The sequence below is a fragment of the Triticum aestivum genome, chromosome 4A (genome assembly GCF_018294505.1).
Source record: "Triticum aestivum cultivar Chinese Spring chromosome 4A, IWGSC CS RefSeq v2.1, whole genome shotgun sequence".
Taxonomy (NCBI): domain Eukaryota; kingdom Viridiplantae; phylum Streptophyta; class Magnoliopsida; order Poales; family Poaceae; genus Triticum; species Triticum aestivum.
Window position 1 is genome coordinate 596257763 of NC_057803.1, and position 22139 is coordinate 596279901.

At 49.5% G+C, this 22139-nt stretch overlaps 1 protein-coding gene and 2 pseudogenes across 1 annotated transcript; all 3 read right to left on the bottom strand.

Moving 5' to 3' along the window:
* Positions 1 to 833: 833 nt before the first annotated feature.
* LOC123083976 (fasciclin-like arabinogalactan protein 4) lies at positions 834 to 2129 on the bottom strand (annotated as a pseudogene).
* A 3366-nt stretch (positions 2130 to 5495) lies between these two features.
* Positions 5496 to 6733, bottom strand: LOC123083977 (putative bidirectional sugar transporter SWEET7d). The gene is made up of 5 exons (XM_044505813.1): positions 6588 to 6733; positions 6325 to 6487; positions 5891 to 6049; positions 5648 to 5767; positions 5496 to 5576 (listed from the first exon to the last, which is right to left on the bottom strand). Exons 1-5 carry the CDS (start codon positions 6731 to 6733, stop codon positions 5496 to 5498), a joined length of 669 nt encoding a protein of 222 aa, XP_044361748.1.
* Positions 6734 to 7073: 340 nt separating this feature from the next.
* Positions 7074 to 9136, bottom strand: LOC123083978 (non-specific lipid-transfer protein EPAD1-like; annotated as a pseudogene).
* Positions 9137 to 22139: the final 13003 nt, after the last annotated feature.

A 22139-nucleotide genomic window follows, 5' to 3' on the forward strand; every position in this document is an offset into this window, starting at 1 on the left:
ACATAGCTGGTATGCACCGGGACGGAGGGCGCTGCCCGGTTGTCTGATTCGGCGTCAGTTCAGGGCGTGGCCGAGGCAGCCGGCGGCGAGGTCTAGCACAAGCCGCACATGTGCGTCTGCCACAATTTCCGCCGTGTTCAGCGCAGCGGCAAGCCAGTGGGATAGCCCAGCGACGCCTGCAGCCTACTGTTGCCCGCACGGCCGTGGAGAGGATGAGATGAAAAAGTAGGTAAGAATTTTCTGTCATGAGAATTGCACTAGAATAGGTCGTGGTGGAGCGTACCTGCGGCTGACGTGTCGGCCCGGGCGGTAAGGTAACACCGCACACACAACGTGTAGAAATGCAAAATTGTACGCCACCACCAGTCACAAGCAGGGCCCAGTTAACAGAGAACACATGCCTGCTTGACCTTTCTACCATCACTCGGCAACCTGTGCGAGCTAGCCCACACATCAGAGACACGAGTTGGTAGATGTCCTCAGCGTGCGTCTATCTAGCCGGGCATAACAATATTGAAGGAGATGCTAAATGTCAGCTTTGGTGCAAAGATCAACAGAATTGAACAAAGGGAATGCATATTATTATTTTCTTAATCAAGTGAAGAAACCAAAAATAATGGCTACCACTGCTACAATGGTCTCTACGGAATTCTCTCCCCAAATCCAATGTCGGTGCACACATTCAGTTTCGATCAAACAAGATGGGAAATGGTAAAAGGAGAAGGAAAAATTGCGGAAGCACAGGTACCACCTGGATCTCATACCAGAGGTGGGAGCAGGCAGACCAACGCTATACACCACCAGTTCGCGTCTCTTGCCGATGCCGACGATGGCTAGTTGTCCTGGCCACGCAGGGCCGGCGGGGACGACAGCTTCGTCGGCGGCGTTCGCAAGCCATCGGAGAGGTCTGGCTGGCGTCATGGTCACCGGAGGCGCCGCAGCTCTCGGGCTTGCGGTATTCCCACGGCCGAACATTTCCTTGGGCAGCAGGACCTTGGAGACGGCGAAGATCGCCACGGGATTTTGGTCGAACACCGTGCAGGTGATGGACGCCTGCACGACGCCGGTGTCGATCGCGACGGAGCTGTTGAAGCGCGTGATATTGAGCGTGGAGCTGCCGGCCTCATTGCACTCGGTGGCGAGCATGTGCTGGACGGGGTTCACGATGAACTGAGGGACCCGAGCGGGTGGTAGGAGTGCAGCACCACGGCCTTGCAGTCGGAGGGGAGGGACTGGAGGCGGTCGGTGGCGGGGAGGGCCGCGAGCGCGTCGTCGGTGGGGACGAAGATGGTGATGCCGGCGCCCTGCTCTTCGGCCTCGAAGTCGTCCGCCACGCCGGAGGCCTCGAGCATGGAGGCGGCCACGTTGAACCCGCGCGCGTCGGTGATGTTGACCACGGGGGACGGGCGGCTCTCAGAGCCGGACGCGGTGATGTCGAAGCCGGAGGGCACGATGAGGCAGCCCACGGCGAGCACACTGGTGTTGTACGGCTCCCTGGTGACGGCGCCGAGCTCGGTGGCGTTCGACCCAGGAGTCGACAGTGCGGGGGAACGGACGAAGATGGCGGAGCCTGCGGCCATGAGGTTGCCGACGCCGAGGTCGAAGGGCGTGCGGCTGGTGGTCTGGAAGAGCGTGGTCACGAGCCTCCCCGAGGCGGGGACGCGGGCGAGGTCGGAATGGGAGAGGTACTCGAGGAGGACGTGGTAGCCACGAGCACGGCCGTTGCATCGACTCCGGCGGCGTCTTTTGGTTCTTGAAGCCCTGCACCTGCGCTGCGCTTTCCTGGTGGAGTAGCAGCAAAATAATTCAGAGGCTTTAATTTAAAGCTAATGCACTTCATGTTTCAGTTTGAAATAACCCCCAGGTCCTGCTGGAGCTCTGTCAGGCAAATAAAACAGAAAACATTTTTATATTCGATTGCTCATCTGTTTATTTTTATTTTTTTGAGAATATTGATTGCTCATCTAACCGCTGTAGTTGGCTTAGGGCATTGCTAACTGATCCCTACTCCCTTACGGATTGTGATTGTTGGTGATCGGTAATGATTGTTGATAGTATTTGCTTTGATATTGTAGTGCCAAGATGAACACGGCCGAGTCCCTCGCATTGTTGGAGTCCTGGGCCGTCATTGGCCTTGATGAGCTCAACTATGACTTGCTTTGGGATCATTCGGCCACCCAAGACATGGAGGAGGAGGCCAAAGAGGTGGTGGCCGAGGAGAAGGAGGTTGTGGAGGTGACCGAAGCAAGCACCAAGGTCTCAAGGTGCCTCACCCAAAACTACAACCAAAAGGAGGGCATTACGCTTTGCGACGCTTGGTGCGCCATCTCCATGGGTGCAACGATCGGAAGGGATCAAACCAAGACCATGTTTTGGGAGAGGATTACCAACCACTACAACAACTCCGTGGATGTGCGATCAACCCGTACCAAAGGTTCTCTTGGGCATCGTTGGGCACCATTCATTACCAATGCAACCGATTGCGTCGACCAAGTGAATCATGCTCCACCGAGTGGTGTGCAAGTGGCGGAGTATGGCCCCTACATAGAAGAGCTATTCAAGCATCAGAACACCAAGTTCGGCCACAAGCCCGTCACTTTGCATCATTGCTACAAAGAGCTATGCAAGAACGAGAAGTGGATCCAAATAATTGCGGAGGCCACTCCAAAGAGGTAAAGGTTGAGCATATCCATTGAGGAGGACGACGAAGTTGACGAAGATGTCAACAATAGACCGGAAGAAAACAAAGTTTGCAAAAGAAAGAAAGAAGAGAAATGCATTCGGTGGCACTTAAATTTTAGAGGATCGGTTAGAAATACCATTAATCAAGGACGTGTCTAGCGGGCGGCTGTGTGCCCACTAGCACTCCCGGGCGGACGAACTTTTTAGGAAATTTTCTATCCCCTTCTCTCGGATTAGAAAACACCATAGCGTGTTGCTTCTTTGTGGTGTCTGTAGCCTTCTTTCTAACCAGACGCCACTTTCCCCACCGCACAGCCGCCCGCGACCAAGAAACCGCCTCGCCGCCCCTGCCACATCCGACCGGCACGCTCGTCGGACGCTGTCACACTTGTCGGACGCCGGCAGGGCAGCTAGCTGGTCTGTGGGCGCCACGACTCCCCTCGCCGGCCGTCTCCTTCGTCGATGCCCGCAAGCTGTTCGATAGTTTGCCAGGGTATGAAATGGACTCCGCCGAAGAGTTCTTTTTTCAAAATTTCCTTTGCGACTCCGATGATTCGTCGCCCGACGATGACGAGGAGATATTGGCTGTCGTGTTGGTCCATCACCACCTCAACAGCCAGCGGCCGTTGTTCCGTGGCTCCATTCCGGACCACCTTCCGGCGTTGAATCGCAACCGAGAGAGGGGGCATTTCCTTCTCTAGAAGGACTACTTTGATACAACAAACCCGTTGTTCAAACATTACAAATTCCGCCGCCGGTTCCGTATGAGTAGGCATGTTTTCAACCGTATTAGAGAGGGAGTAGTCGGCTATGATGACTACTTCGAGTGCAAAGAGGATACCGTCGGCAAGATTGGTTTCTCCTCTTATCAGAAATGCACTGCCGCCATCCGAATGCTTGCATACGGAGTGCCCGGTGATCTCATTAACGAGTACGTCCGTATGAGCGAGTCTACATGCCTACAGTCCCTGCATAAGTTCTGCAAGGCTGTTATTGCTGTGTTTGGCCCTGAGTACTTGAGAGAGCCGACAGCTGAAGATACAACCCGTTTGTTGGCGATGAATGCTAGCAGGGGCGTCCCGGTGATGCTTGGCAGCATAGACTGCATGCACTGGGAGTGGAAGAACTGCCCTTCTGCTTGGCAAGGGCAGTATAAGGGACATGTCAAGGCTTGCACTGTCATACTAGAGGTCGTGGCGTCTCAAGATCTTTGGATCTGACACTCTTTCTTTGGCATGGCTGGATCACACAATGATATCAACGTGCTTCAGCGCTCGCCGGTGTTTGCTAGGCTTGCCGAAGGCAACAGCCCATCGGTGAACTTTACTATCGGCGGCCACAACTATGACAAAGGGTACTATCTGGGTGATGGTATCTATCCTCAGTGGACCACTATTGTCAAGACAATATTCAACCCTGTCGGAGAGAGAAGGAAAAGATTTGCCCAAGAGCAAGAGAGTGCTAGAAAGGATGTCAAGCGTGCCTTTGGTGCTTTGCAATCTTGATGGGGCATCGTTCGGTATCCTGCTAATACTTGGAGCACGCAGAAACTATGGGAGGTGATGACTGCTTGTGTGATCATGCACAATATGATCGTAGAAGACAAGCGCTCGGAACGTCTGCACGATCAAGGCTTTCAGTTTCAGGGTGAGAATGTCGTGCCTGAGCATGGAGTAGCGGCAACATTTGAGCAGTTCACTCAATTTCATGAAGACATGCGTGATTATGAAACTCACGTGCAACTGCAAAATGATTTGGTTGAGCATATGTGGGCTCATGTTGGCAACCAATAGATGTATCTTCTTTTATTCGTTTGCAAAAGTATGTGAAACATTTTTATTTGTATTTGGCTGTAAAACTATACTATTTATTTGGGCTGCCAGACTAAACATCTTCATTTGATAAAATATGTTGAATGCAAATCAATGTATAATTAGGCGGCCAGCCGGCCACGCCGGCACATATGGGTCGGCGCGTTGGGAGCACTGCCGACCCAAATGCAGTGGCGGAGCTAGCCCATCCATGGAGCCTGGGCAAAATATAAAGGGATGTGCTTCATGAGCATTTGGCTACAAAAACTAGCGATTAATTATCAAGCTCTTACTATAAGCTAATGGAAGTATTTGGGCAGAGCCCGGGCAGCTGCCCAGGGTTGCCAGGACGTGGCTCCGCCACTGCTCAAATGCAAAACTGGGCGGACGCCAGGCGGGCGGCCATCACAAACGAACAAAAAATGGACAAATGCGTCGTCGTTTGGGTCGGCCCATTGGAATTGCTCTAATGTTCGATCAAATAGACGGATCAAACAGATAGATTATTACCATACCATGGTTACATTACAAATATTGTGCGATGCACAGCAAATATTTTTGAAAGCCAAGTCTCCCCTTACAAACCAAACAGGCATGCTATGCTGAGCATATCGAGTACACAGTCTTTTTTTAAGATAGGGGTTTACCCCCCGCCCCATTTTAATTGATGAGGCAAACAGAACACACACACAGCCAGATCCGGGCAACAGCCCTTACAAACTTAAAAACCCATCCTGCTCAAGAAGCAGCACACACCAGATTCAGAAGTTCAACCACTCAACTACTAGCAAGTCTTGTCCTTTTTTCATTACATTGCCCCTACTGAAATAGCAAAACAAACTACTACTCAACAAATTCAGCAAGGGGGAGATTCAGTCCCAGGCGATGCGAAGTAGCTCCCCACGACGTGTGTCCAGCGTGAGGGTGAATTGCTTTCGGAGCGTCCTTGTCCTTTGAGTGGCGTCGCAGAGAAACGGAAAAGTGCTGTTTCCAAATAGTGCCTCAACCATGGTAAATGAACCTCACTAAAACCCACACTATTATCTGCATTGCTCCAAAAAAGATACCAAAGTAGCCCGGCACCTGCAGAAAAGAGAATTCAGACTTGGTTTCACACCCAATCACAAAATGAGAATGTAGTGAGTAAAACTTACTATGAAGTATAGGTTGTCAGCCAAGTGACCATACGCCGTCCAGGAGACGCCGTTGAGGAACAAAGCCACGGCCACCAGCAGAGACATGTTCCCTACGTTGTTCTCCCGCCACACGGAGATCTGATTGGGGCAGTATGTTAGAAAACTGTGACACATAAGCTATCAAAACGGACTACAAAGATTAGGATCGGGAATAACTACCACTTCGCGGAACGGCCCAAAGTACATAACGATGCTGATGACATCCCCAATGATGCCAAAGACAAGCTGTGGATCCGGTGAAACTGAAAAAACAGGAGGAGCTACTATGGCAGAAGCTCCAGCGATCGCCGCCAGGCAAATAGCAATACTCATTCGGCCCCGGGGTTCGAAGAAGCAAAAGAACAATCCAAGGTACAGAAGCTGAAACACGCATCTAAGTACAGATTAATTCGGTGTACATCAGGAAATCTACTGGTTTTTTTAGGAACTGAAATCTACGGTTGATTTGTTTGCCGTGTTTGTTGCTACTTAATACTACAGATTATAGCCTTTGCATAGACCATTTGACCCTATTGCGCGTGTGACAGTTGATAAAAGTGGCATGAAGGTGGCAATTAAATATGTTTCAAAAATAAACAGGACATATGGGTTTTGCCGATGGACAGGATAAAACAAAGGAAGATGGTGTGATTCACCTCAAATCCAATGCCAACAGCGTTGAGAATCACAAATGGGGGTGTGGGAGGATCGGCTAGCCCGTACATCATCCAAACGACGCAGCTAGCAAGTGTAACCACAAACATATCCACCTTGGACTGCCCCACTTGCCGCGCCACCCATATGCCCCAAACAGTTGGACTGCATGGCACGGAACAAAATCAGAATCAGACGACTTAAGTAGAAATCGAGAGGGCAAAAATTGCTTTAAAAAAAGCCATAAGCCTAGTCGGGATCTTACCCCTGTGAAAAGTAGAGAACTGCTGTAAAAACATAGCCAAGAATCAGAAAAGTATTCTTGGCACGATCCTGCTGAGGAGGAGGGGACGGCTGCGGGGCAGGAGCATCGCCTGCGAAGCCAATCGATTCAAAGGACAGATCAGCCATAGCACAGTGGATGCCTGCCACTACAGAGTAAAAACTTTTGCTATGTGTCCGGCATCGAATAGCAAGCAGGACTGTAACTAAATCGCTACTTACAAAGGAACTGCATGGATTTTTTTCCTCTAATACTAGCAAATAAGACATCTGCATCATCTAGCCGAGGACCAAAAAAACAATTGAACATGATTCTAGTATAGTTGATCTTCTAGCCAACGACCAAAAATGCTACTGTACGCAATAACTAGCAAAATTACTATTCGAGATTTGATAGAGTGCAGAAGAGAGAGGGGGTGGGGGGCGTACCCGCTGGCTGGTGGGTTGTAGACACCGGAGAAGCAGCCGCCTAGGTGGGGACGGCCATGTTGTGGGCGGCGCCGCCTTCATGCTCCTGGGACAATGGCTTCTCGCTCGACGGCGGCGGCGGTGGTGCGTCGTCTGCGAGAACCGATCCAGAGCACATATCAGTATGTAAACAAGGCTGATCAACATATGGACATGGATAAACAGAGCGAGATGCAGGCGAGAGGGAGAGAGGTTCGTACGCGCTGGCTGCTTGCGGCGAGGTGCGGCGGACGGTGGCGGGGGCGGGGGGCTGCTGACGACGGCGGCGGGGGGAGCGGGTCCTGCATCCAAAATCCACAGTAATTAACAACAGCAGCCAAAGTTAATCACCAGCCGATTCATCCGTATTTTTCATCAAAAGTAAACAAAACTGGAAAATAAAGAACAATGTGACGACATACTTGCGCAACAAAAAAAGAAACAGTGGCAGGCGAGATGATATGAGCGAAACAAATATAGGGAAACGGTGGCAGGCAAAGCTGCGAGACAGCCAGCTTATCTGCTGCTGCTCTGCCAATAGGCGACCCAACCTTTTTTCACCAAAGAGGATTGCTACACAAACCGCATGCAAAAAAAAGCAGTGCCCCAGAGGATCAATTTGAGGCAAAAAGAAGCAGAGGCGATGCACTGCAGAGCCAAAAAGCACGGCCAGCTCTTGCCGATCAAATTAAACAGCGAGCGTTCTCAGTTTTGACCAAGCAAGACGTACTGCAGAGAACACAAACAAGGTAGCAGATACAGCAGAAAGCAAAGCTGCGTTGCGGCTTGGTAGCAGGAAACATTCTCTCGACGATGATCATCTCAAAACAAAACAAGAAGGCGTGGACACGGCTACTGCTACTGCACGATAAACCCGGTCAAAAGGAAGCTAGGCAAGTACCATAGTCGAACGACAGTAGATAAGATAACTCGAGCAACAGTGACCACAAAGGCCTCTGCATCTGCGTCCCGCTAGATCCATCCCCTTATTCTGATACAGTAATCATGCATGCATGAACCCAACACTACATAACGAAGGATGGTTCTACGCCAGATCCAGCAGAAGGAGAGACAAAACTGTGCAGTAACTAGCGGAAGCAAGCGCAGATCTAAAATCCATGAAACAATCGGGCGTTCTGCATGCGTTCTACGATGACGAAATACTCAAAGTAGACCCTAAATCGCTTTGTATAACTCAAGCTACAGAGTGATAAGCAGCTAGCTAGGCGGTGCGCACGCGCAGGTCGCTCGCCATGGGAGACGGCGACCGTGCGCCGTACCGGCAGATGCAGAGCGTAAGCAAACCCACCCAAATCAATACCGTGCTATCGGGTGCAGTTCAGTTCAACTTGCGCAACCAAACCACAAGAAATCTATCCGTATAATAAACGACGAGGACCAGAGACCAGTCACCGCCGTAACGAAGCTATGCCACGCGGGGCGACGGGAACCTGCGCGCGGCGGACGAAGAAACTATGCTGTGTGCGGCGGTTCCTCGCCACGAGGAACGGTGGCAACCCGCCGACGCCGAAGAACAAGCAAAGACGTACGGGCACACGCCGCCTGGTTGCTCGCCACGGGAACGGCAAGAACCCGGCGCCGCGGGCCGTACAGGCAGATCTAGCAGAATAGCAAGGAATCCGCCCCAAACCGGAGCACTAGCGACCCGAGAAGCCATGGAAAACTAGTAAACACGCAAGCGAGCGAGCACATAATCGGAACCTAGAGAGAGAGGGAGGCAGGGAAGGAGGCGGCGTGCGGTGCGTACCTTCGCAGGCGGCGGAGGAGAGGTGGGCGACGCCAGGAAGGAAGCCGCCGCAGGAGCCGTAGGTCTTGAGGAGATGGGTGACGTCGAGGCCCGCCATGACGAGCTGCGGCTCCGCGGCAGAGGCATGGGACGCCGAGGTCGACGACGAGGAGGACGGGCTCGCAGCACTGCGCGGTGGCCATGCCGGGCGCGCAGAAGAGCGCGACCTACGCCGCGAGCAGCGTGGGCTCGCACGGCACCCCCGACTGCGGCCCGACGGCGGCGACGACCGCCGGGAGCAGCGCTGCGAGCAGCAGCAGGCGGGGGGATCTCCCCATCGGCGGGGAGGGGCCGAGTGGTCTCTCTCTCCTTCTCTAGGGTTTCTGGCCCGGTGGTGGTGGAGTGGTGCGGTGGACTGGTGGAATGGAAGACGGAGGGGAGTAGGTGGGTGGCGAGTTATATAGCGGGGGGGAGCCGTGTACACTCATCCATGCGCGACGAGCTCGCCGCTCGCTCGATCCTGGCCGTCGGTTCGGGTTGGGAATGGCCAGCTGTCCGTGCGGACGGCCCAGATGCGGCCGCGGGGGGTGTGAGGGCGGCACGTGAGCTGGCTGGGTGGGTGGGGTCCGGGTGGGGTGGCCTCTCTCGTGGGCTGCTCCTCTGGCGCGCGACGTAACCGCCTCACCTCGGGGGTAGAGAAAGTTTTTTTTCTGTTTTCGTTCGATTTTGAAATTCAAAATGAAATGCAGTGCAGTGCATCGTCGTCGGGTGAGGCGGAGGCTGGGGAGAGAAAATATCTGCGCGCCAATTTTCGTGCTTCGTGCTGATCTGATCAGACGGCTCTGGGAGCTTGTGGAGGGTTCTGGAAGGCGCCAGAAGTCACCAGACCGGCGTCGGGTTCCCGCGGGGAGCGATTTCGGCGTTGGATTCCGGCGAAAACTACATGGCGTGCTGCCACAGCGAGGCCCGTGTACCGGAAGCAGCCCATGGACTGACCTTCTTTTTCACGCAGAGCAGCCCATGTAGCCCTTGTAAACATTCGCCACGACTTTGGCCGGCCCAGTCCGGGTTCTTTCTTTGCTTTTTCTGTTTCGTTTTTTTTCTGCAGGTTTCTCTATTTTGTTTTGTTTTGTTTCGCTTTGCTTTCGTTTTTTGGGTTTCTCATTTGTTTTGCTTTGTTTTTTTTCCTGGAAAAGTCTTCGTGTTTCCAAAAACAATGTTTGGAACTCCAAAAGGGGTCCATCGTTTATTATAAAACCGTTCATCGTATGTTATAAAATGTTCAATATGTGTTTTTAAAATGGTCGTTGTGTATTACAAAAATGCTCATTGTGTATTATAAATATGTTCAGTATACATTTATGAAAATTCAGCGTATGTTACACCAATTTTCACCACATATGAAAAAAATTCAGTATATGAAAAGTGTTCAGCGTATATTGGAAAAATGTTCATGTGCTAAAAAATGTCTGCGGATTTCAAAACTTATGTAGTGGAACTTCAATTTGACCAAGCCATGTATTTAGGTTGAGCAGCAAGTGCAGGCGTAGAGCAATTTCCCATCAAATCAACTTCATAGCACCATGAGCTCCCCTTTAGTTCATATTCCACAACAACTACAAATTATTAGTGGCATCAACAAAAGTCCAATCACAAAACCTGATATTGAGAACAAAGGAAGCCAGTAATAAGAAAATATGTAGGGAGAGGACGACATTGAAGATGCAGTTTATGATGTTCAATTGCCTGAACCTGATTTTTCAGCATTGGATTCCCACGAAAACTATGTACCGTGTCGCCCGGTCTCTCTCAATAAAACAACGTAGTGTATTACTAAAAAGACGTAGTACAATACATTTGTTCTCTTCATCAATCAGTCAACAAAAATAAAAGCGTATGTTGTTCTTGTTTTTTTTTTGGGGGGGGGGATTGTATATTGTTCTCAAAAAATAAAAGTGTGTGCTCATTTCTTTCCTATTTTTAAACACAATATTGTTCGATTTTAAGTTCCTACAATCTTCATGCCAGTCAATTCGGCCATAGCTTGCCAACAATGATTTCTTCTTCTTTCTCTTATTCGATTTAATTGTAGAATTGATACACGAACTTCTCTCCTATGTTCACTTTAGTCGACCATCTCACAGACGCAACAAATAATTCCAAAATTTTCAAAATGTTAAAATATGATGATTATTATTACTGATCCCATGGTCTCACTTAAGGGCAGATTCTATTCAAGTCTCCCCAACATATCATCTTCGGTTGCTTCCATGAGGTCACCAATGCTTCCAGACATGCTATGATCATTCGTCAAGATGGAGCTATGAGTACGACAACAACCTTGATGACGCAACTTTGACTTTGGTTCATGAACAAGAACAAGACCTCGATGGCTCCATTTTAGATCATGACATGGGAAGCCCCTGATCAATACACAATTTTAATTTCAAAACATGTTTTGAGCAGCCACATTGAGAAAAATAGCACCACGACATGTTCCAAACAAGAGTTGTCAAAGAATGTGATGTTTGAATCATCATTGATGGTGGGATTTGCAACAATCTAATTAGAATGGAGTTGATGGAGAATCTTGCTGTCGACACCGGGCCTCATCCCCACCCGGACTATATCCATCATCCTTCAGAAATCAACTAGACCAACCCACAACCTCGTCTTCATCTCTAGCGTGAACATACTCCACCCCTTCCATTTCTATCCTTCCTCTTCTCTTTCCTATTTTTAAACACAATATTGTTTGATTTTAAGTTCATTTTGAGCGGTTCCGTCACGTATCGGTAACCAATCCATCGTTCATGCATGCATTCAGATTCGTGCCGCTATGAATATTCTATTCTCACTTTTTTGCTATACTGGAGATATACTTCGTCAAATACGGCTAGTAGCCCCACCTTTGTTAGTGACAGCCAACTCTCTCCCTTCTCTCACACATAAATCCACCCTTTTATTTCACTTTAGCTAAATTAAACTGTCCATATCATTTAAACTAAAAGTTCATTTTTGAAATAATTCATATATTTGAATTCCTAACGCTAAGAACTTTAGAACTAGACCAATCTTGCATACATTTCAAACACGTTCAAATTTCAATGTTTCACATTTCATATATGAAACAAACCCATTTCACTAGAAAATTATGAAAAACTCATATTTCAATAGAAATATGTGAACCAACCTATTTCACAAGAAACCTTTCTTACCCAAATATGAAACTGAAATGGGTTTAGAGAAAGTGGTGCTCCCTTTCGGGTGGGGAGTGGCCAGCTGCGCGCGCGGACGGCCCAGATGCGGCCGCGGGGGTGCGACCGCGGCACGTGAGGGCGGGCGGGTGGGTGGCCTCTCTCGTGCTCGGGATTAGAGAAAGGCGAAGAGAAAGTTTTTTTTATTTTTGAAATTATTTGAAATGAAATCGTGCTGCTATGGTGTTGTGTCGTCGAGCGAGGCGGAGGCTGGGGAAAATATCGCCGCGCTTCAATTTTCGTGTTGATTTGATCCGATGGCTCCGTATGCCCCGTGGAAGCACATAGAACGTTTTGGAAGGCGCCAGAAGGTACCAGGACGACGCGAGGATTACCCCACAGTGAGTGATTTCGACATTGCATTCCCGCGAAAACTACGTGCCGCGTCGGACGCGGCTCGATCTCTCCTCCGGCCCATGTCTAACATTCTTTTTGCATGAGCGAGCCAGGCTCATGTGCTGGTAGCCCGAATGGCAACTAGGCCTGTTAGAGCATCTACATCCGGACACCTCAAATCTGTCTCATACGTCCAGACGGGCCGCTCGGTCACTGTTCAGTCACGTTTTGGAATACGATTCCACTTAAAGGGGCCGGGCCAAGCTGTCGGTGGCACTTACCCCTCTGCCGTGTCCATGACACGCGGGGCCCACCTAGCCTCTCTCTCTCCTCCTGTCTTCTTCTTCTACCTCTGACAACGATGCATGGGAGGCGCCGGCCACCGGCCTAGCCGTCGCCGCGCCGCTCTAGGGGGGCGGCTGGCGAGCGAGGAGGCCTAGCCACCCCTCACCACGCCTAGGGGTGGCCGAGGGGGAGCCCGATATGGCCCATGGCCCTGGCGCCGATGGGGCTGTGGTGGCCAAAGCTTTCGAAGAGGAGGGCAGCGCCAGCAGGACTCCTCCGCCGGAACTGAGAATGGCGGAGGCTCGCGGTATCCGGGGTAGGGTATCGGAAGCAGAAGTGTGGGAGGGGGAGGGTTGCGGGGCTGGAATCGCCGAGGGGGCCAAGCGGCGGTTATCGGCCATTGGAGAGGGAACGAGGGGCTCCGAGGCTTGGGGAAGGGGTCTGGGAGGGCGGTGGCTTGCGGGAGAGATTGAGGGCGCGCTCAAATAGCCACTGGGAAGGCTCTGGAGCGAGCTAGGTGGTGGCCGAAACTCCAAGAGCCATGACGACGTGTCGGTGCGCCGGCGAGGGTGCAAGCGAGGACAGGGACTAGGGGACGGGAGCTGGAGGTAACTCAGCGATGTTGGCGAGCTTGTGGCACGCCGTGGCGAGCTTGGCGGCCGGGGAGGGGCCTCCCGAGGGGTCCAGTGGCCAGAGCACCGCGTCTGCATGCAACACCCGCGCTCTACGCGTGGTCACCGCCGGAATGTGGCGTTGCAACGCGCTCTGGTCGTCCAAACCGTATCTGGGAGGTAGGGTAAAGGTCACAGAAGTGAGGCATGAGATTTCATAGAGATAAGGAAGCAAGCACTGCACTGATTGGAGACGACATTGGTTATAGGTGCTGAGCTTTTGCTTGGTGTGATCACACACTAAGACAATTATCTATGCAAAATATCAGATCAAATGGAACGGTTTAACTAGCACTTTCTGTACAAAGTGCCAATCTGGCTAGAAAATAGAAATGGAAGATGCACTCGCGTGAATGATGTGATCGGGCTGAAATTTGGTAGAGGATTTTCATTTGGGCATACGAAGGCACTGTAAAAATTTTATACCATTTGGATGCACAAAAATAGTACTTCCTTCACAGTGGTCCTCCCTGGACAAAAAATTAGGAAAATCATTGAGGCAAATTTGCTACATGAAATGGGACCAGATTTGGTAGACGGATGTTATATTGGTGGAAGCATGTCCTAGTAAACTTCCAGAAATTATGTAGCAATATAAAATATAGTTGCTTCGCAATCTAAAAATATGACCAGAATCAAAGATTGGATGATGTGCTCACATGGATCATTGGATGAAGCTCAAATTTTTAGGAGAGTGAAGATGTGAGTATACTGATAATATGGAAAAATTTCAACTCATTTTGATATGTCTGGCTAGTACTTTCTTCACAAAGCTCCCCTCTGGTCAAAAACTCTGTAAATTTGCTGAGGAAGATTGACTAGACAAATGAAGGTGAATTTTGTCATATGGAAATGATTTGGGTATGAAAGAGTGCTCGAAAAGTTTGAGATCAATTAAGAAGATATAAATGACATTTCCTTCACAAAGTTACATTCATGATTGAATAGGAAAATGAATATTCCTGAATTATTTCTGAACTAGGCAAGGAAGAGTTTGGACATATCTTTGATCGATATGACCCAAAGGATTTATGAGAATTTTGTGGGAATTAATGGCAAGGCAGAAATATAGGTTGCTTCACATCCTAGGGCAAACATGGTTATTCCTTTAATAGAAAAATGGATATTCCCAATAAATCAAAATTGGGGTTTGGCTAAGATGTAAATGACATGGTCTTGGGAAGAATTTGAGAATGACAAGCCATTTGAGACAGGAAGAAGAGATGATCTTCCTATGCTTCAGGACCACACGGCCACAGAAAAGGAAATCCAAAAGAAAAAAGAAAGGGCGAAAAATCGGAGTGTTACATCCAGTCAGATTTGGAGAGCGGTTGTGGAGGGGTGTGATGTAATTAAGCAGGGCTTAATACACCGTATCCTCAACTCACGTTTGGTGTGATAACCTGATCCTAAGGGGTGTTATGATGCGGCCCTTCAGGGGATCCGGCTTGCCTGCTCCCTTTCCGTGCTCCCATCCGTGCTCCCACCTCATCCAACGGGTGTCTTTTTTCTTTTTTCTTTCTAATCTAATCATCTCCCCCCTGATTTTAAGGGGTGGGGCCGGGCCTTATGCGGGAGCACGTATGGGCACACGGGAGGGGAGCAAGCAAGTCTCGTCCGGGGCGGATGAGGCTTGCCTGCTCCCACTGGCGTGCTCCCATCGGTGCTCCCGGCTGCCCATTTTATATCCAACGGCCGCTACAACTCTTCTCCTTAATGTCTTTTTCCGGTCAAAAGAAAACACAAAAACTTTCCGTATTTCCGTCGGTCCCAGCAGTAAAACAACTACAAGAACGCCCGTGCGTTGCAACGGGGCCACATTAACTTTAAGAGTTTAATATTAATCATGTTAATAATATATTTAATATTCTCATACATATCAAGTGACACTGGCGACCTTTTTTTGTCAATTTAGCAACGGGCTCAGTTGCAACGGGCTCTTTATACATATCAGACAACTCGCTACTATTTAAACTACAACTATGGCTACCGATATTTTTTTGTCAATTTAGCTCAGCAATAGTGCCTGCCTTAATAGACTGCTTTGCATTCACCCCCTCAGAAGACAGAGAGAACCAACTCAACATGTCAGAAGATTAATAGAAATTTCATTTGTATGGCATGAACATATAGCAGGAGCACCAACACATAGATCAGCAGAGAGCAGAGCACATCATGCACACACTCGGGCCATCTATATCATACACACACAGCAACGCACACACGCATCACGCTGGCATACACATACAGAAAAGCAGGCACACACGCATCATGCGCATTGGCCGGTGCGACGCACGCGGAGCAAGTACGTACGCACGGAGAGCAAGCTAGCAAGCATGCATGCGTCCAACCCCGCCGCTGCATGCGCTGGCAGAAGGTGAGACAACAAGGGAGAATGCACATTGAAGCTGTCCATGCAAGGCTGGAGGTGCTGGGCCGGCGACGGCGGTGTCGGGACGGCGCTTGATTCGTTCCCGGTGGCGTGGAGCTTGGGGCGGCAACGCGGCGATAGCTAGTGCTCGGGGATGGGGGTTTGGGGCGGGGGCAGTCGACCCGATGGCTGGCGAAGTTAACGGGCTCGGGCGGCTGAAAATTTGGCGGGTGGCGGCGGCACAGCGCGAGGATGGGATAGGCGGAAAACCTAGCGGGCGTTCAACTACCAATACCCACGCCTTTTTTAGGGGAATTGCTTGTGAAAATAACATGCGACGACGACTTAGCGAGCGGATCCCCTTAAAAAAGACATAGCGAGCAGATTCCCTTAAAACTGGTAGGAATGGATACGATTGATGACGTTGATAAATAGTGGTGAATGTTGGCCTAATTTACTATCATCATGCATGGAAATGAATTATCAAGAAAAAGAATACTTCCTATTACTACACTCATAGGAAGCTTCCTAATCTCTGCTACCAAACAGTTTCTGCCCAAACAAGGAAGGAAAGTTATGGACGTGATTCGGAAGGAAACAAACGTTATGAAGATTAATTAATTTAGATTTGATCTTTAGAGATTGATTGTGATTGATTCTTTTACATAAAGACATTACTAAATAATTTGCATCAGTATGGAAAGTTCTGATCCGTTCAGTTTTTTTCGTTGTGTGAGAGGGTGAAGTGAAAATAAACCGATGAAGTGAGGGAGGCGACGAAAAAAATCTACGACGGTTAACCTACAAAAAAAACCGGACGAAAGTGATGGTACGAAAAAAAACCTGGAAGCGAGACTACCAACTGCTCCATTAAAAATAGAGACTACTGTATTTCCTTCTTCCTGTGTAGGCATTGGCAACCTTGACGTGCACAGCGGTGTGGCCGGCACCGCCGCCTCTCGGATTGATGCCCGAGATGACTCTAGCTGATGCGTCAGGAAAACAACGTCCGCACTAGCAACCGCGTTGTGCACAACCAGAGCGCCATGGCTAGCATAGCTAGCCGGACCGCCGCGTGCTCGGACGCTAATGAAAGCTGCACCGCGGCAATCTGAACCATGTTCGCCGCAGTTCTATCGCTCTACGGTAAACCAAGCGGCGTCCTTGGTGAAGCCAACAGGGCCGAGCCTGAAGTGCACGAGGACGAAGTACGCGTCAACGACCGCGACAACGTAGTAGCGTGGCTGGCATAGCTAGCGGCACCGGCGGTCCCGGCGTCGATGTCCGATCTGACTACGACCGCCGTGCATGTTATGACGTCGATGGAGGTTGCACCGAGCTCAACATGGATCGTGTCACCTATACCAAAGCACCCCGTGCAGCACCACTGCTCAACGGCGTTCCAGGCGGGGGCGGACAGTGATCCGTCCGGGGGGCGGGAGCGGACAGTGATCCCTCCGGGGGCGGGGGCGGCAGGGCTTCCCGGTGCAAGGCTACGGTTCAGCGGCAACGGAGGACCGACCGGGAGAGAGAGGGGTGTTGGTGGGAGGAGATCGAGCCGCTGCGTGAGAAGAAAATACGTACATCGGCGGGAGGAGAATTACGTGACCGTTGGATTAAAAAAGGGCGGACGGGAGCATGGATGGGAGCACGCCGAGGGAGCAGGCAAGCCCCATCCGCGCGGGGCGACGCGGCTTGGAAAGATAGAGAGGGCACGTGGTGTGTTTTCGTTGGCTTGCACGATGTCCGGACCCCTAAACATCGCCTCATGTGTGTCTATCAAATACCAGAATTTGAACCAGATACACATCTCCATTGAATTACAAAAGTCAACAAACATGTTCGATCGGACGTATACTGGAGTTTTGTGGGTCTCCTTGGAGATGCCCTTATTGAATACTTTCCCGTTGCTAAATATAAGATTTTTTAAAGATTTCAATATGAACTACATACGAATGTATATAGATATATTTTAGAATGTTGATTCACTCATTTTGCTCCGTATGTAGTTCACATTGAATCTCTAAAAAGACTTATATTTAGACACGGAGGGAGTATTAAACTGGCCAATAAGTTATTTGTACTACTGACAAAAGGAGTTGAGTAGAAGTCCAAATGTTTTTTCTTGGTAGATATTCCTTAACAAACTTTGATCCGGGATCAACTCTTACAAACTATCACAAGGGTGCAACTTTGGAAACAATGGATAAGTTTATCCTTGCATGGATATTTTTCAAGAAATGATTGCATTTTTTAGACCATTTTTTGAAACAAAGGGTGAGTCATAACTCAAAAAGACTAAAACTGGAATATACAGAAAGTTTGATAATGCCAGCTAGTTCATGTCAAAACATGATTGTATTATGTGTTGGGGAACGTAGTAATTTCAAAAAATTTCCTACGCACATGCAAGATCATGGTGATGCATAGCAACGAGAGGGGAGAGTGTTGTCTACGTACCCTCGTAGACCGAAGCGGAAGCGTTGACGCAACGTAGAGGAGGTAGTCGTACGTCTTCCCGATCCGACCGATCCAAGCACCATTACTCCGGCACCTCCGAGTTCTTGGCACACGTTCAGCTCGATGACGATCCCCGGGCTCCGATGCAGCAAAGCGTCGGGGAGGAGTTCCGTCAGCACGACGGCGTGCTGACGCTCTTGATTTTCTACTGTCGCAGGGCTTCGCCTAAGCACCGCTACAATATGACCGAGGTGGAATATGGTGGAGGGGGCACCGCACATGGCTAAGGAACGATCACGAAGATCAACTTGTGTGTCTAGAGGTGCCCCCTGCCCCCGTATATAAAGGAGCAAGGGGGAGGGGGCGCGCCAAGGGGAGTCCTACTCCCACTGGGAGTAGGACTCCCTCCTTGTTGGAGTAGGAGAAGGGGAAAGAGGGGGAGAGGAAGAAGGAAAAGGGGGCTGCGCCCCTTGTCCAATTCGGACCAGAGGGGGGGCGCAGGCCTCCTTCCTTTTGGCCTCTCTCCTCTATTCCCGTATGGCCCAATAAGGCCCATATACTCCCCGGCGAATTCCCGTAACTCTCTGGTACTCCGAAAAATACCTGAATCACTCGGAACCTTTCCGATGTCCGAATATAGTCGTCCAATATATCGATCTTTACGTCTCGACCATTTCGAGACTCCTCGTCATGTCCCCGATCCCATCCGGGACTCCGAACTCCTTCGGTACATCAAAACTCATAAACTCATAATATAACTGTCATCGAAACCTTAAGCGTGCGGACCCTACGGTTCGAGAACAATGTAGACATGACCGAGACATGTCTCCGGTCAATAACCAATAGCGGAACCTGGATGCTCATATTGGCTCCTACATATTCTACGAAGATCTTTATCGGTCAGATCGCATAACAACATACGTTGTTCCCTTTGTCATCGGTATGTTACTTGCCCGAGATTCGATCGTCGGTATCTCAATACCTAGTTCAATCTCGTTACTGGCAAGTCTCTTTACTCGTTCCGTAATACATCATCTCGCAACTAACTCAATAGTTGCAATGCTTGCAAGGCTTATGTGATGTGCATTACCGAGAGGGCCCAGAGATACCTCTCCGACAATCGGAGTGACAAATCCTAATCTCGAAATACGCCAACCCAACATGTACCTTTGGAGACACCTGTAGAGCTCCTTTATAATGACCCAGTTACGTTGTGACGTTTGGTAGCACACAAAGTGTTCCTTCGGCAAACGGGAGTTGCATAATCTCATAGTCATAGGAACATGTATAAGTCATGAAGAAAGCAATAGCAACATACTAAACGATCGGGTGCTAAGCTAATGGAATGGGTCATGTCAATCAGATCATTCATCTAATGATGTGATCCCGTTAATCAAATAACAACTCTTTGTCCATGGTTAGGAAACATAACCATCTTTGATTAACGAGCTAGTCAAGTAGAGGCATACTAGTGACACTCTGTTTGTCTATGTATTCACACATGTATTATGTTCCGGTTAATACAATTCTAGCATGAATAATAAACATTTATCATGAAATAAGGAAATAAATAATAACTTTATTATTACCTCTAGGGCATATTTCCTTCATTATGTTTACTTACGACTTCAAGTAAACAAAAAACACTGTGCACACAAGTTTGAAGCCAAAATTTAATAAGAAAAAAGTACAACAGGAAAACATATACTGGGATGTGATAGTATGGTTGAATCCACTATTTGCTCAAAAAAATAAGGAATAAGCAAGTAGCCACAATGGCTCATATGTATGACACAGAGCACAAAGTGCAACACCTTTGTAGGGTTGCGTAGCTGTGCGTTTACCTTATGGAACTATGAGATCTGAAGAAGGTGCCTGTGAGTTGTGACTACTTACTTCCTAGAGCATGGAATGGTGATGAAAACGGTCAATAACCATACTGACACCCTACCTACAACCCAATTGTATAAGGTGGTTAGGCTCAGTTATGAGGTATCTGAAACTCGGAACAGAGCAACTCTACATACAAGTGAATTCAGCCAGAAATGCAATCCAAGATCACAAGGGTGTATTGCACTTTTGGAAACAAAGGATGAATTATATCCCAAGATCAACTCTTACAAACTATCACCCGGGTTGACGGCCAGACCGCGTTCACAGCTGGCCAGCCCATTCCTTTCAAATATGCACGAGTGTGCATATCATATATTAAAGAGGAAAGGCAAAAAAAGCCTCCACCATCGGTTACATTTACATCTATGCGGCTTTTAGCACGCACCCACTCCACTTACATACAAGTATCTCACTCCTCCCTCATAGCCCACCTATACAATCTACCATGGAAACTCTCCAAATCCCTCTTGATTAGCCCTGCCATAGCCCACATTTTGGCCTCAGACTTCACCTTCTAGATGAGCCTCTCGATCGATGGGGAATCACCATCGAGAACAATGGCATTGCGATGCTTCCAAAGCTCCCACAATACAAGTAGCATCACGGTACGTAAGTCCTTGATCCTCGTTTCACCATCCGTGCTTCTGCTGCAAAGCCATTCCCCAAGGGTGTCCTCCTGGCATGGTTTCCAGTCTGCTCTGCCAAGAGCCTCTCCTATGAGCGTACAAGTCATTCTGGCGAACACGCACGTGAGCAAAATGTGGTTTATCGTTTCTTCTTCTTGATCACAAAATGGGCACATGTCTTGGTGCGGCAAACCCCTCCTTGCTAGCCGGTCCGAGGTCCAACACTGATTTTTGAGGGCCAACCACGCAAAGAAGCGACATTCCAATGGTGCCCGAGATTTCCAAGTCAGCTTCGATGTCGGCACCACCTCACGTCCCCAAAACCTGCTCGCATATGACGATCTCACGGTGAACTGGCCATGCGCCTCCCATGACTAAGAGACCGCGTCCTGCTCCTCAACACGCGGCTCCCAAGCTTCTACTCTCGACCATAGTTCCAGGAACTGCCGCATCATGGTTTCGTCCATGTCCGGCCCGACATGCCGTGCCCAATCTCCACTAGCTGCGACCTGACCCACCACTGCTCCTCGCCTGATTCTTGGTGGGATCCTTTGGTACACTGCTGGTGCCAGCTCCTGCACCCTCATGCCATACAGCCATCTATCCTCCCAGAACAAGGTAGTCCTCCCATCTCTAGCCTCGACTCTAGTTGCGGCCCGGAACAGCTGCATGGACTCCTTAGGCACTTTTATAGTGAATTCGCTCCACGGTCTGTTACCATCCACCCATTTCAGCCACGGCCGCTTGCATTGCCACATTCAACTAGTGTAAGTTAGGGATCCCCAGACCTCCTCCCCACTTAGGGGCACACACCGCTTCCCAGGCCACCGCGCAATTACCTCCATTTTCCTTGGCCCTCTTGCACCACAGAAATGCCCTACATACTTTGTTCATGGCCGCAATAGTCTTCATCGGCAGGTCTAGTGCCATCATCGCATGGATTGGCATAGCACACAAAACTGACTGCACCAGGATCAACCTCCTGCTCTTTGGCATTAGCGCGAACTTCCATTTTGGCAGACGATTAGCCAAGTTGTCCACCAAGTATTGTAGTTGTCATGCCGTTTGTTTTCTTAGGGAAAGAGGCACACTAGTAGAAAAAGGGTCAAACGTGAAGCACATTAGTGCCAGTTTGAATTAGAGCCGGCACTAATGTGTACATTAGTGCTGGTTCGTGGCGGCGATCAATAGTACCGGTTCGTGGCGAACCTTTAGTACCGGTTCATGCCACAAACCGGTACTAAAGAGGCTGTGTCAGCCTGCGGTCAGGCTATGGCCCCACCATCACCATTTAGTGCTGGTTCGTACCACGAACCGGCACTAATGAGGTTATGGCAAGCTATTTTTAGTCCCACCTCGCCAAGAGAGAGGCAGTATGAGCGGTTTATAAGCCGTGAGTGTACAGACAATGACGAAGAGTTGCAATGCTCACCTACATGTTG